Consider the following 15,552-nt stretch of genomic DNA (forward strand, 5'->3'; position numbering starts at 1 on the left):
TGTCAGTGCTGCTCCCGCAGTGGCAGTTGGCTGTAGCCTCCAACTTCTGGCTGTCACAGAGCAGCCTTGCCGTGCCCATTTCGAACACCTGCACCAGCTGAGTAAAGCCTCATCTCAGAAGTCTGAGCTCCAACAATACAGGGCCCTCCTCTAAGCTTCTATCTTCTAACTCCCACTTCTTCCCATTTTTTTCTAAATGGACCCTGAGTTGGATCAGCCCAGCTTGGAAGGATCTGAAATAGGATTAAAGTGATCTCAGAGTGCTACTCAATTGATCCAAAAGGAATCAAGAAAAGAGAGAACAGGTGAAATGAATAGAAAGCACTATTACGATTTTCTGAATAGGAGTACAGAACCCAACCAACTTGGAGCCTGAGGCAAGAAGAAAAATGTGTGCTCTGATGTACATTTTAATGTACTTTTTCTTTTTAAATGTATTTTTCAATGGTTATTTTTCAATGGTTCTTTTCCAGAACATTAAAATAGTTAAAAAATAATAAAGGACTGAAAAGTAGGTGTACTAAAATTCACAACATTATTTTATGTTTCCATAACTTTATTTATATCCAAACTAGAATTATAATTTTACTTCCCTGGCTTTAACGGAAGCAAACTCAGGAATAATATTTTCAAAACCTACTTCGTTGCTTAGCTCATTTTCTGTTGAGAGATTGCCTATTTGACAATTTCTGTTGACCAAATAATTTTAAATAACTGCAGCTCATTGAACCTTCTTTTACGAGATGCTACTGTGACTGGTTAAAATTTTTTTCAAGGCTAATTCCAAATTTGGATAAAATTCCACTAAACAAAATTTGTGAATCAATTTAAGAAGATCCAAACAGGATGTTGATTTTATATTACCAGCATCAATATTGCATATGTGGGAACAGAGCCAGGAGTGCAGTTTCCAGGCTCTTCACTTCACATGGAAAGGTGCTGGCTCAGGTAGTAAATGGCCATCAACTGATTGGATGGCCATCAGCTGTGGCTAGTTGGCCGTCAGCTGTAACCAGTGAGCCATTGGCCACTGATATAACTGCCGTGGCTATGCTAGCACAAAAATGGGGGCTAGCAAGAAGATGGGGTGGCTGAGCTAGCAAGAGTGGATTGCAGTTAGCACGGCGGATTGCAGCTGGCAAGTGAGGTTGGATTCCAGACAGAAGTGGACGGCAGGTTGCGGATAGTGGCTCCTGCTTCCTATGTCTCCAACCCAGCCGCCAGCGAGACTATAGTGGTATGACTCCCCTATCTGTGGCTCCATGGGTGTTCCTTTTTGGCCTCACCATGTCCTGCGTTCTTATGTGGGGAGCGGGACCAGAGACCCCGCATGACACATGTTTCTTAAAATAATTTCAGATGGAATTTCTACAGAACTTAAAATTTCAGAGTAAGAGCCAAATCTGTGCCTGCTTTACCCAAATCAGATGTATTCATAGAACATAACTTTTTTCCAGTTAAAAAAATCTGAAGACGTTTTGTTTAAATGTTCATACCTCCATTTCAAATGTAAAATTAGGGCACCTATAATCTCCTTAATTTCTGTTTAATATGCGCTTTTTCCATAATAACTGATATTCTCATTAGATGATTTGCATATTTCCAATTTCTCTCTCTGCTTTTGTTAGTTTGAAAAATGTATTTCCCTTCATTTTTGTGCACAAAATTCAACATTGGTAGTTATTTTCATTCATCAAGTTAAAGATATTCCACTGTGTGTGGATTTTCATTATTTCCGTTGAAAATTTAGTTGTCAGTTTTATTGTTGTTCCTCAAGTTAATGTGATTTTTAAAAATATGACTCCTTTTACGATAATCTTTTTTTTTGGCTCCTTGAAGTTTGACTTTGAAATGCACAGTTTGGAGTTATTGTGAACAGTGCTGCTATAAATATTATTTCATATGCCTCTTGTGGAATGTATGCATGCATTCCTCTTGGATATATACCTGGGGTGAAATTGCTCAGTCATGAGATATGCACAGACTATTAGCATTATTATTTTTATTAGCCATTATCTATTATTATCATGTTATTTATTAGCTGTCATTATGAACTCTTTATTAACTTTTAATTTTGGCTATTAGTGCAGTTGCTATTACCATTAATGGCCTGGGGGTAAGATGGAGTAGTTGTCTAAGTAGCCTGTGCCTCTCAGGAAATCCCTGTGGGCCCACATCCAGGGCTGTCCAGCATTGGAGGCCCATGGCCGATTATGTGGCCTGACATTCTGAGCTCTGTCCAAATAGGAGCAAAGATATTTGTGATCCAGGCAGGTTCCCTATTTGGGAATCTGAACCATAATTCCCTGAAAGATCCCCAGGTGGTGGTCAGGGGGTCAGGATGGGGACTGGGGCGAGCTACTCAGTGGGAACCCAGAATAGGGTCTACCTTCTTGCAGCCAGAGCCCTCCACTGTCTTCTTCCAGTGCTGAGCCCAATCATCTGAGGTTCTTCAGGCCACTGCCAACAGGTCTTTGAGTAACTGGTGGCTGAACTGCAGGATGCCTCACCAACCCCCAGCACTGGTGTGCCACCAGACCACCCCACAGAAAAGGACACTCATGCCTGGTTCCAGTCTAAAATATTTATTTTCAGGAAATGTTTGTGCCTGCACAACAGGGGAACTTCGTGGGATGTCCACGGCTGCCAAAATGACATCTGGCAGGATGAACTGGGTCACAAGAGCCACAGAACAAGAACTGGGAAGGCAGCAATAACTGTGAAGCCTGGGGCTGTGTGGGGGGAGGATTTTGAGAATGACACCTTAGGTGACAATTTGGGTGTCCAATGCATTGGAGTCTCAGTTAGTTTCTGGCCTGGAGCCATATTCTGTCTCTGATGCACCGGCGGTAGGACAGAGCGGCAAGAGCTACTCAGCTGCTCATCCGGGAACTCGTCCTCCAAGGGCGTTTGCCCCTTGTTTTCTTCTCGTACCTGGAGGCAACATTGATGGTTAGCAGCCCCCACAGCTTCCCCCAACACACCTGCTCAGACTCCTGAGGACTCTTTTGCCCCACCCAGCATACCTGTTCAACCTGTCTGAAGACCCGCAGCAGATTTCCGCGAAGGACTCCCTGGAGCTCTTCCTCACTCCAGCGACGATTCAGCAACTCCTCTATCAGGACCGGGTATGTGGACACGTCTTCCAGCCCCTGCGGAAATCTGTGTGGCAACCAGGCAACCAGCTGTTGGGCCCCAGAACAGTTCCCTGGTGCTGGTTCAGAACCACAGCCATATGTGTCCACTGAACCCCAACCCTGGTCAGATATGGGAAATGGAGACTTGGAGAGAGTAAATGATTCACCCCCACTCTTCATCCTTCAGGAGACCCCAAAACCTCCTTGAATATTCATCAACACTCATTTGAACTATATTATTAAGATCTATGCCTTTCACTGAATGCAAAATTTCCCTCCATACATAAAAAGAAGAAAAGCTTTTTAAGAACTGGGTTGATCCCCTGCATGCACAGTCCCAGCTGCAAGCAGAGAAGGTGGTCAGCCCATACCAGACCTTGTTAAGAGTCTGCTCAGAGGCAGTGGGTCTGTGGCACTGGGACTGGGTGCACGTGCTGGGCAGATGAGCTCTGGTGGCTTAGCCAAATATGATGACCCAGAGTGGGGCCAATGGGCCATGGATAGACAGAACAGCCCTGAAAAGAGACCCTGGGTGAGGGGACATGCCAGGTGGGCCAGCAGAACTCTGCTCAAGGCCTAAAGATCATGAAGACCATGCTGTGGTGGGCATGGTGATTGCGAAGGCCCCGCTGCTGCACAGCTAGCCCCAGACAAGCTGCAGGGAAGCACTCACCGGCTGGTCCCATCATAATCTCCACCAATCCCGATGAATTTGGATCCAATGACAGCCTTGATGTGGTCGAAGTGATCTGGGGGATGGAGAGTGAGCAGTGTGGGGCTTCCAGGGCAGGGATAGGGGAGGGGGAATCTGTTGATTCCCTTTCCTGCAGTCTGTAGGCCATGCAGGCCAATTCCTTCAAGGACCGGCACCCAGTGTGCCAACTTGAGGGCTCTGAAGTTTGACCTGAAGTGATTCCTGCTGGTTCTAGACTGGACTTCAGATTTGAAATGGACCCCAGAGCCACAAGTTTGGGCGATTTCACATCAGGATTCACCCTGCCTCGAGCCTCCCTGAGAACCTACCAGGACTTGTTTCCATGTGTGAGAGAGGGTGAAAGGGAGGGACAAAGAATACAACTGACAAAAACCCCCAGAGACCTAAGGGGCTGCCCAGTTCCTTGGCCAGAGGCAGGGGGAGGGTGCTTTGGGAGCCCCTGCAGAGGCCAGATGGTCAGTAGCCAGGCTTTATGTCTGGCTGCTTCTCTTATACCCATCAGTATTGCACTACCCACTTTGTGGGTCCAGTTCCATGTGGCACCAAAGTGCTGCGTACTGTTCATTTTTGGGTTTGGGGGAGCTGTGCCTACTGCCAAAGGGTGGGTCAAACTCCTGGGGCTGTTCTGAGGTCCAACCCCTCCCCGCCCCAAAGACTCAGGTCCAAATCAGAACTGTTCAGACAGCCCAGGCTGGGTCTTACCTGCCACAGTGGACACATTGGCTAACAGGTTGCACTCCATCACGCCCACGGACAAGGACACCATCACGATGCCACCATTCTTCTTCTGCAGGGGTGGACAAATGGACACTCAGCTTGCCCACCTCCTCACCTGCCTGTTAACCTGCTGAACCCCTGTGAGGAAGGTGTTCAGCCCTGGCTTTGAGGTCACAGACTTCACCTCTCTGGTTTGTATGAATGGAGGAGACTCAGCCCTGGTTTGGGTGGTTTCTTGGCCCTGGGTTTGAGGGTTTAGAGGAGTGTTTACCACCTAGAAAGCCACCTTGAGTTCAAGGTTCAGGGACTGTGGATTTTAGGGTGGGGGGAAATGTTCAGCCTGGGGTTTGAGAAATTTTAGGGAACTGGGGCTCAGGTTCAAGGGCTCCTGGTTCAAACCTCTTGCTTTAGGTTCGAGGGCCAGGGCAGTCTCTTACCAGAAGTTGCAGGATATCATCAGGAACATTCCGTGCATTCTTGCACACCCCCCGGGCAGCTGAGTGAGAGAAGATCACAGGTGCCTGTGACACTTCCAGGGCCTGCCGTGCCACAGTGTCTGAGACATGGGACAAGTCTACCATCATTCCCAGGCGGTTCATTTCCACCACCACCTTCTGTAGGGACAGATTGGGAAGAGGGCATCAGGGGTGCACATGTATTTGCATTTATTTGTGGGGAACAGGTGGGGTGTATACATACATGTGGTGCAGGGTAATGGAATCGGGGTCCTCACCTCACCAAAGCTGGTCAGCCCACTGACATTATTGTAGAAGGTGTGGATGTCCTTAGTTGAGCTTTCTGCCCTGCAGGATGGCCAGGAGGCAGTCTGACTGGTGGCCAAAATATGGCCACAGAGTCTAGAAGCCCTACCGAACCCTCTAACCCTACCAACCCCCTACAGCAAGAGCAGGAACCCAAACTGGGCTGCGCCTGGGGATCCAGTCTTGCTGTGAACCCAGCTCCCCTCCCCACTCCAGGGTCAGTGCCACAGGCCAGGGGTAAAGCATGGCTGGGCCCCAGTGTGATCTTGGGCAGATCCCTGCCTCAGTGAGCCCATACCATCTGCACTGTGCTCACCAGGGCGTGTTGCAGTTGTGGGTGAGGGTCAAGTAGCGCACACCCAGCATATAGAAGGTACGCAAGACGGAGAGGCTACTGTCCAGTGAGTGGCCGCCCTCCACACCAATGAGGCAAGCCAACTTCCGGGTACTGTTCAGAGCTGGGGGCAAGTAGGTCAGGTGATCACTTTCAGGAACTGGGGTACCTCAATCAAATCCCTAACACCTGCCACCAACCTACCTACCTTTAACTGAGGTCACAAGCTCCAGCTCGGAATAGGAGGCACACATGCGGTGGATGAGGTCAATTTGCTCCAGGGTCAGGCGCACAGCATCCCGTCCCTGGGTCTGGCATGGGACATAGGCTGACCAGAACTGGGGGGAGACCAGGGGTTGGTTTGGGCAGGGGCTGCTTTGAAGCTCCTCCTTTCAGTCTCCATAGCCCGCACAGCATCCAGTGGGCCCAGAGGTCAAAAGTAATGCACTACTTGTTCTGTGGTACCTGGATGCCCATCAAGCTGTCTTACCGTGGCCCCTGCAGCCCCCAGTAAATATGTCATGGCACTTTTTGGGTCACTATGGTAAGAGTTCCCATGTGACTAACTTGTGGTCTCTAGAGCCCCCATACGTCTCGACATTCCCCAGCAGCGAGTGGCACTTTGTGTATCCCTCTGATACCTGGGCACCTACGAGACCGTCTCTAAGCCTGTCCAGGCTGGTTTGGCCGTCGCTGAAATTGCGCAGATTCACATCCTGTAGCTGGTTCCGGTAAAACTGCCTCAGGACCAGGGGCATGTCATTATGGCTGGAAGGTGAAGGCAGGGTTAGGTTGGGGCAAATGGGTGGACTCCTTTAGGCCTGGATCAGGCAGGACATGTTGCCAGTCCTGGGCCAGCCCCAGGAGTCCCCCACCCCACACTGTCAGACTACATTAGGACCCTCTAGGCCTGGGCTAGGGCCTGTTCCCATCGCGGAGGGGATGAAAGAGAAGGGGAAAGGGTACCCATACATGATGGGAAAGGACATCAGGGGTGGTGTGAAGGAACCTCCTTCATTAGTCCTGCATGCTCAGAACCTGCTCCCCAGCCCAGGGGTGAGCTCCGTCCCCACTGCCCTCATCCCTCAGCCCCCAGCACCTACTAACCCATCCACGAGCGGGAAGGCCCGCATCAGGGCCTGTGCAAGCTCCCGCAGACTTGGGGTGCTGGGGGCGCCGGGTATGGTCTGGGCGCGCGTTATCGGCCGCAGCAGCAGCGTCAGCAGGAGGAGTAGACGCACCAGAGGCCTCCGGCAGAGCACGCTGAGACCCGGGAGGCCCACGGGCTGCATGCTGCGCAGGGCCGGACAGGCGGGCAGGATCTCGAGAGCCTGAGAGGGGCGGGCAAAGGGCAGAGGGCGACGATGGGGTCCCAACCGTCGATTCAGGAGACTTGGCTGCGGGACCTCGCGAGAAGGGAATGGAGTCTCAGGACCCTGCGACGGGTGAACAAGGAGCTGCGACGCCGCGCAACGCGGCCGCCAGGGGGCGGCACGGCCTCCCGCTCGCAGCTTCGAGGGCGCCCCCCTGGGCTGCGCTGGTCTCCGCGGCATGCGCCCACTGGCCTCCCATCTCAGGCTTCCCCCGCTCCTGACCCTCTCCGCACACCCACTGCTCCGAGGGGCTGACCCAGGTTGTTCTCCCCCTGTCCCTAGCCTTGCTCTGAGAGAGGACCTGGAGTGCTTATCCCAGAGAGTGGCACTCGGCTCTGTGGCCTCTCCCCCATGGCCTGCAGTCTGGCCCAGGTACCCCTAGGGCCACATGCACGCGTCTTTGTGGTCACAGTGCTCTAGGCTCCGAGTTTCCCTGTGCTGGGGCTCGTGGGGTGAGTGTGGGGGGGGAGAGGTAGTCTCTGGAAATGAGAGGTTAACTTTATGGACTCTGGTTTCAGGAAGGGGCCCTCCTCTGCCCCTGATCTTCTCTCTCCCCACCTTATTCCCTGGTCTGCAAGTCCATTCCCTGGGGGCTCCGGCGAGTAACGGGGAACTGTCAGGAGCACCCCTCTCCCATCTTCCCCAGTCAGCTTCAGGAAAGAGCTCTATCTTCAGGAGATGCTATACCTCGCCAGGGCCTGCGTGGAGGGGCTTTGGGAATGCCAACTGAGCAACTATCTGGGGAGGGTCAGGGGATGTTTACTCAACAGAGTAGGAACCCAGATACTAGTCTATTTGAGTGGAAGGAAATGAGTCATGTCTAGGGCAGCAGAGCCCCCAATCCCAGCGGCATTTCTCTCAGAGATGCTGACTGACCTGCTGGCCAGGATCCCTCCTACCTCAGTGTGGAAGCCTTGGCCTTGTTGAGGTCAGAAGTATGGATCCTAAGAAACAGGCTGTCACCTGGTTTTGTGGTTACACCCGCCTTATCTTGTGGCTCTTCTGGCTATAGCTTTCCCAGAAACCTCAAGGGCTAAGTTCTGTCTGTGCTCAGCAGGCCCCACCCTATTCCCAACCTCAGGCCTTCAGCTTAGTTGCCTCCCTTAAGAACCCCCACCCACACACCCACACCCACAAACATGCACTTGGGGGATGTGCCTTATCACAGAAGCTGAGAGGCTTCTGGGTCTCTGCCCAGACTCCTCATTCCGAGCCTCTCAAGGTTCTACTTTGAACATTGGTACCCACTGGAGCTCCTTCACCTTTGGAACCTTTTCCAGATGATAGGAGTGACCAGTGTAGTGACCTAATTCTGAGGACTGGAGACCCTAGACACCTCCCCCAAAATAAAATGAGCAAAAAAACTCATCCAGAAGGACTAGAGGTCCTAGCTTATCCAGGAGTGGAAGGGTTCCTAGCTTTGATATATTTGAGGGATTGTGCACTTGCTGTTGCCCAGTGCCTGCTGACCAGGAGGGCCAACCAAAGGCGCTGTACTGGAGGTGGGTCCGCTCCCTGCCTCCTGTAGCTGGAGCGTTCTCTCGGCAGCCCCACTACAAAGCGTGAGTCCTCCAGAGCCCTGCTTCAGAGAACAGCAGGTGTGTCCCTGCCCTGAGTGTCTTGTACGCACAGACTCAGACCTCGCTCCCTTCCTGCCACTGTCCCCTACTGCTGGTTAGCAGCCCCACTTTTGCAGTTGAGTGGGAAGAGGGAGGAGAAACTCTTGGATCTGCTGTTCTCCAAACCAAAAATGTGCATTTGGGGGATAAATAGCTTGTCTCTTCCACTCTTAATAATCCCATAAGGAAGTGGGGGCTATAAAAAATGAGGAAGAGAAGGGCAGGAAGTCCAACAAATAAATAGCAACTGCTGACAGAGGAACGAGAAGGGAGAATTTAGCTTTCTGAGTTTTTTTTTTAGTTTTCCTCCAGGCCCCATGTGGGGACAAAGCCAGGAGAGCAGTTTCCAGGCTCTCGGCCTCACGTGGAAAGGTGCTGGCTCGGTTATTAGATGGCCATCAGCTGTAATCAGATGGCCATCTGCTGTGGCTGGGTGGCCATCAGCTATTGCCGGTTAGCCATTAGCCACTAATATAACTGCTGTGGCTACACTGGTAAGGGGGTTGGTTGGGTGGGTGGCAGAGAAGTGGATGGCAGATTGCCGCTAGCAAGTGCGGTTAGCAAGCCGATTGTGTTGATCCTACTTCCTGTGTCTTGCCTGGCCACCAACGAGATGGGAGTCCAAGAAGACCCCTCGTTGAGGTACTGGTGGATATTTGCTTTTGGGTCTCAACCATCCGCCATCTAGAATATAGCGGTATGACTCCCCTATCCTTAGCTCCGTGGGTGTTCCTTTTTGGCCTCACCATATCCTGCGTTCTTGTGCCGGGAGCAGGAGCTGAGACCCTGCATTACAATTAGCCATGCGGTAAATTTTCTATAACATTCAACTTCAGTCCTTAAATAGCCCGGCACTGCTGGCCATGGCCTTGAGGTTACCATACAAAGCCATCACAGAAAAACAGACACACCCAGATTCTTAGACACTCAGGGGCATGTGAGTACTCACACCCAAGTAGCAAGCAGATTTTAGCCGACAGGGTTGCATATCCTCCCCTTAACCTCACCTGACGCCATCTCTGTGCCCTGCCCTGTACAGGGGGAAACAAGCACACACTAGTTAAACCTTATCCTCTAGGAGCCTGCAGTATGAGTGAACAGACTAGGACACAGGGACAATTTGGGGGTAGAAGCTATGCCAAAAGTTATCCAGGTGCTGGCAGTGGGCAGAAGTGGCTGGGAAGCCCAGGGCTGGTTCCAGAGCTGACCTGAATGTCATGTGTGATGCCTCCTCCCCGCTGCCCAGCCCTCCCCTTTCAGGGCCTCTCCATATCCTGCTGGTTTGGCCTTTAAACATCTCCCAGGTGTATCCTCACTCTGTTCCCACTGCCTCTTCCCCAGTGCAGACCACCTTCATCTCGCACCTCTTCCTGGTCTCCTCATCTCCAGTGCATTTTCTACAGAGCAACCATACCTATACTTTTTTTTTTTTTTTTGAAAATCTGATGTCATCTTTCTGCCTTAAGTTCTTTTGTGGTTTCCCATTGCTCTGAGGATATACCAAATTCCTTTATTTGGCTCTGAAGTCCTGGGGAGTCTGTTCCCATTGACCTCTGCAGTCTTAGCAAATAGCACAAACCCTCTCACCCTCTGAATTCTGGCCACACCAGATATGCTGCCAACTGCCATCAGGCCTTCGCCCGTGCTATCCCCTCATAGCCTCCAATTGGTGGGGCTGTTGAAGCAGGGCCAGCACAGAAAATCTTGCCACCAGGGAGAAGTATGTGAGCAAGCAGCTTCTCTTCTAATTCTTCATCTGTGCAGTATTTACATAAATCAAGACCTACAGAGGAGGCATGGGTAGAAATAGGCTTCTCCTGGGACCAAGCTGATTCCGGTGGCGGAATCAACTCAACCCCCACTGATCTCCAGTGTATTGTAAGAATATGCAGGGAGGAAAGAAGTCAGACTGAGTGATAGCCACACAAGATACCTCACATGCTCAGAGTGCAAGGGCGGGGTGGAGGTGGACGCTGCCTCAGCATCCAGTGTTGTCCAAGTGATGGTTATTCCCATTCAGGCTCCTTGATGCTGCCCCTGCTTCTTTCTGGGTGCTGCTCTGCTTCTGTTCCCATGATGACCAAAACAGTTAAATTATCAAGAAGCAATAGTCTCCCCAGCCAGAAGACACCCACAGACATGCATCCTCCAATCACAAAGCTGATGCTGTCCTTCCTGAAGTAGCAAACAGTTTACTCATTTTCCTTCCTCAAAAGGCAGCCATCGTTGATCTTGAGAGAAGTGCAGTAACCACTAAGGCATCTCACTTCCGCTCAGCCTTCTCCCTAATCCTCACCTTTCTCTTTAGCATCTGTGGGGACAGAGCCCCAGAAAGCAATTTCCAGGCTCTTGGCTTCACATAGAAAGGTGCTGGCTCGGGTAGTAGATGGTCATCAGCTGGGACTAGTTGGCCATCAGCTGTTACCTGTGAGCCGTTAGCTACTAATATACCTGCCATGGCTAAGCTAGCAAAGTGTGTGGTGTGGTGGTGTGGCGTCCTGGACTGGTGTGGCGTGGTGAAGTGTGGATTACGGATTGCAGAAAGGCGGATTGCAGCTAGCAAGTGAGGTGGGTTGGCAGAGACACGTGGATGGTGGGTTTTGGATAGTGTGGCTCCTGCCTCCTGTCTCTCCAGCCCAGCCGCCAGTGAGACTATAGTGGTATGACTCCCCTATCTACGGCTCCGTGGGTGTTCCTTTTTGGCCTCACCATATCCTGCGTTCTTATGTGGGGAGCGGGAGCTGAGACCCCGTGTGGCACCCTGCGTGACAGCATCCTTGCCAACATCTCCGTCCTACCTTCGTAGCGCTGCTTTTTGATGGAGATGAATGATGACTCAGGTCCTCTTGCAGCCAGGCTCTGCCTGATTTCCGGCAGTACAGAGGATCTAGAACACAAGAGTCCGAGAGCAGTCACAGGTGGTGTCTGACAGGTTTGACGTGCCTGACTAGGCTGCTTCTGGGGGCCAGATATTTTGGTGACTTAGATGTGAAGTTCACAGGGCTTGGGGCTCTCGTCCTGAGGTTGTTTTGCATGTTGTCCTACATCCTTGAGGTAGTGCCATCAATTGGGAGGAAGCTAGAGGAGTATGAGGTACAGGAACTCGACCCAGGAAGGCCCTCCATAGAGTTCCTGGGATTCAGATGGCAACTCCTAAATTGTGATATTCAGTTGCCTGGAGGTGGGTCATATCATGGAGAATGTGATGAAAGCCAAACCTCTTTGGTGACTTACCCTCTCTAAAAACATAGGTGAGCCTTCTGAATTGTTCAGGTTCAGATTTTGCTTGGACCTCTCCTTCCTCCTCCTCCTTTCCCTCCTCTTGACAGCAGTCTGTAGTGGTTGCCCTGCTGAAGTTGGCAAGTAAACTCAGTGAGGCCACAACCGCCATTTTCCGGCACATGGCATCACACCTGCCCACAGCAAGCACTCAACCAATATTCGTTAAAGAGAGTCAACTTGGAACTCAGGAGGCTGCCTTCCTTTTCTTCATAGAACAAGAACATGCGACAACAGTGACAACGTACCAGAGCAGCCAACATTACCGTGTTTGGAGCTGTGATACAGGTTTGATGTGCTGTCATCTATTAAATTCTCACAATAGCTGGTTTTTTACCAGCCTCATTTTCTAGGTGAGAAAATTGAGGCTCAGCTAGATGAACTTAACTTTCTCAACCAAGAGCTGGCAGGTGGGTCTGTAATCCGATACCAAAATTCCCTTATACCCAGATTTTTCAAGCTCTGATCCCCCTAATTCTATTCTCTCTGTGTGACCACTCTAGGTACAGAGCAGTTACCCCAGCTGATGGATGCCCTTTCTTGACCTCTGAACCCCTCTGTTTGCAGACCTCCGTGAATCCAAATCTGGAACGCTGGGCAGGGGAATTCCTGAATTTGGGGGCAGCTTGTGAGGACAGTGGGACTTAGAGTTTGTGGAAGAGGAATGTATTTAGATTTCTGTTGTCTGGGGCTCTTTGGGATCCCACTCCAGACCCACCTAGAGTCTTTGTCTCTTTTGGCTCCTCCTCTGTGGGTGCTTCAGGCCCTGAGGGGACAGAGCTTTGGAGAGTGACTCCTAGCCACTTGGGAAGGGCTGCCTTGTCTGTTTCTGCAAATGCTGCCTCACCACTTGTTCACTACTACTGCCAGGTTCACCAGGGTTGGGCTGGACTGAACCTGTCTTTAGTGAAGGTTCATGGGACATAAGAAAGCCAGCAGTGGTAGGCAGAGTAGCCCACTGGCCCTGGGGCATAACCCTCCTTGCACCTAGCTGACGGGGAGGACAGTTGTGGGGAGACCAGCTTCTGGATAGGCAATCATGCCCATCTGGCTAAGTCAGGCAGGGATTCCTTGGACTTCTCAACTTCCCGTTTCTGCCTCTCTCACCAGGAGAAACCTCAAATCCCTTACATTCGTTTGTCCAGATATCCTTAATTGATCACTCACTGGTGCTGGCCCTTTGCTGGGGTGCGGATAAGTCTTCAGTTATCTATCACACATGCTAGCATAAGCGCACAGGAAGGTGGGCTATGGGGGCACCAGGTGCCAGGAGGCAGCCCTGACCAAACATTTACTCCATGGCATATATAATTTCTCATTTAGCCTCAAGTTCAGACTTGCTATCTCTTTGCTCACCAGAGCCTGCTCATCTCTGAGGCCTGTCAGACTTGTCTTCCACAACAACATGTTGTGCACAGCACATCCTGTTCCAGAGCTCTCTGAGCTTCCTGTTTTTATGCCAGAAGTGTGCTCCTCTGCCTGGCTCCTACGGCACTCACACATTAGTTTACCCTGTAAAGCTGACCACCTGAGCCCTCACTGAATCCAAATGTGGCTGAACATTAGGCTGCGCCTGAGAAGCTTTTATTTTTATTTCTTTTAACTAATTAGGGAAACTTTCAAACATATAAAAGAGTAGAGAGAAGAGTATATTGAACTCCTATGTACCCATCAATCAGCTTCAACAATTATCAACTAATGGCTCATCTTATTTCATTTATACCTTTCCTATCTCCTTCTACAGAATATCTTAAAGCAAATAAGACATTTATTTCATCCATATTTAAATCTGCATCTCTAAAAGATAAGGGCTCTTTTTAAAAGTTCAGTCATGGCAGGGGGATCTGACTAGACATTTTCCCAAAGAAGACATACAGATGAAAAGGTACATGAAAAGGTGCTCAACATCACTGATCATCAGGGAAATGCAAATCAAAACCACAGAGATACCACCTCACACTTCTTAGAATATTAGATATCATCTCATATGTACTATAAAAAAAAGAAAAAAAGAAATTAGTGTTGGCGGGGATGTGAAGAAAAGGGAACACTTGTGCCCTGTTGGTGGTAATTTGGTGGTAAATTGGTGCAGCCACTATAGAAAACAGTATGAAGGTTCCTCAAAAATTAAAAAGAGAACTACCTTATGACCCAGCAATTCCACTTCTGGGTATTTATCTGAAGAAACAAAAAAGCTAACTTGAAAAGATATATACACTCCTGTGTTCCATGCAGCATTATTTATAACAGCCAAGATACGGAAACAACCTAAGTGCCCATTGATGGATGAATGGATAAAGAAAATGTGGTACACACAATAGCATATTATTCAGCCATAAAAATAAGGAAATTTTGCCATTTGTAACATTAAGGAATCTTGAGGGCATTATGCTGATATAAGTCAGGCAGAGAAAGACAAATACCACATGATATCACTTATATATGGACTCTAAAAAAGAAAAAACAAAAATGAGCTCATAGGTACAGAGAACAGATTGGTGATTGCCAGAAGGGTGGGGGTGGGTGAAATGGATGAAGGGGGTCAAAAGGTAAAGGTAAATAAGTCATGGGGATGTAACGTACAGCATGGTGACTATGTTTAATAATACTGTATTGCATAGTTGAAAGTTGCTAAAAGTAAATCCTAAAAGTTCTTATTACAAGAAAAAGCTAACTATATGTGGTGACAGATGTTAACTAGACTTCTGTGATCATTTCACAATATATTAAAATAGTGAATCACTCATTATGTTGTACACCTGAAAGTTATAGTCCATTATACCTAAATAAAATACAAATATATACACACAAATCACTTTACTACCATTCTATTACAGCACCTTAAAAAGTCAACTATACTTAATATCATAAATTATCATGTTCAAATTTCCCTGATCGCCTGATTTTTAAGTAATTGATTTGAATTATAATGTATGAATAGATTAAGAACCACCAACATTGTATTTGGTGGTTATATCTCTTAATCCATGGGTTGCTCTTCCTTTTATCTGCCTTGCAACTTATTTGTTGAAAAAATCATGTCCTTTGTTCTTTAGAGTTTGCTGATTGCATCCCATGGTGTCATTTCACATGCTCCTCTGTTGCTTGTTTTTCCTATAAATCTGTAGTTATGGAAAGCTTTTAAAACTGCACATTTCCGGTCTTCACCCTAGAAATGTATTCGGTAGGACTGGTGTTCTCTAATTTTCCTAAGATCCCCAGCTGAATCTGCCTCATATTTGATAATTGCCAACCCATCTGATTCTGCCAGTAACCACAAATCAACCTTAGTCACACCAAATATCAGACATAAGATACTAAGGTTCTAATCTCCAGTGGCGGGCAGTGGGAGTGGGGGTGGGGGTCATTGCATCATTGCAGGATGAGGCATTAGCTGTCTTTTGTAAGTTAACTGAAATTCACAATGGGAAATTTCTGGGAGCCCCAGGGCCTGTGCCTCCTTCTTCTAACCCACGTTAGGGAAACTTCTTAAATTATCAGGACCTTCCCTGACCTTGAGGGTTTGTCTCTGGGAGGTGTAACAGTCTTGCTGCTGTGGCCCCTGAGGACACACAGGGTAGGTGGCTTCCCCTGGGTCTGAGGGCTATGAGATGCTG

At 49.2% G+C, this 15,552-nt stretch overlaps 1 protein-coding gene across 5 annotated transcripts; it reads right to left on the bottom strand.

Moving 5' to 3' along the window:
• Positions 1–2,567: 2,567 nt before the first annotated feature.
• On the bottom strand, positions 2,568–10,867 carry LOC308489990 (dipeptidase 2-like). Of its 5 annotated transcripts, none has more exons than XM_081031604.1 (11): positions 10,590–10,867; positions 6,772–7,070; positions 6,306–6,432; positions 5,873–6,002; positions 5,647–5,788; positions 5,303–5,372; positions 5,007–5,183; positions 4,555–4,639; positions 3,811–3,886; positions 3,027–3,162; positions 2,568–2,934 (listed from the first exon to the last, which is right to left on the bottom strand). In XM_081031604.1, the coding sequence occupies exons 2-11, from the start codon at positions 6,954–6,956 to the stop codon at positions 2,677–2,679; spliced, it is 1,386 nt and encodes a 461-aa protein (XP_080887730.1). In that variant the 5' UTR covers positions 6,957–7,070; positions 10,590–10,867; the 3' UTR covers positions 2,568–2,676. The 5 variants fall into 5 exon arrangements, with proteins under 5 accessions (XP_080887730.1, XP_080887729.1, XP_080887728.1 ...); XM_081031603.1 differs by having other exon boundaries at positions 6,772–6,995; positions 10,590–10,738; XM_081031602.1 differs by having other exon boundaries at positions 6,772–7,100; positions 10,590–10,738.
• Between the last annotated feature and the right edge of the window lie 4,685 nt (positions 10,868–15,552).

The sequence above is a fragment of the Rhinolophus hipposideros genome (genome assembly GCF_964194185.1).
Source record: "Rhinolophus hipposideros genome assembly, chromosome: 21".
In the NCBI taxonomy this organism is placed as follows: domain Eukaryota; kingdom Metazoa; phylum Chordata; class Mammalia; order Chiroptera; family Rhinolophidae; genus Rhinolophus; species Rhinolophus hipposideros.

Coding starts and splice junctions, on each gene's coding strand:
- LOC308489990 (XM_081031601.1), bottom strand. CDS start 7,217: ATGCCGCGGAGACCAGCGCAGCCCAGGGGGGCGCCCTCGAAGCTGCGA. Junction 5,373..5,646: donor CACAACTGCAACACGCCCTG/GTGAGCACAGTG, acceptor GCCATCCTGCAG/GGCAGAAAGCTCAACTAAGG. Junction 5,184..5,302: donor GGCTGACCAGCTTTGGTGAG/GTGAGGACCCCG, acceptor CTGTCCCTACAG/AAGGTGGTGGTGGAAATGAA.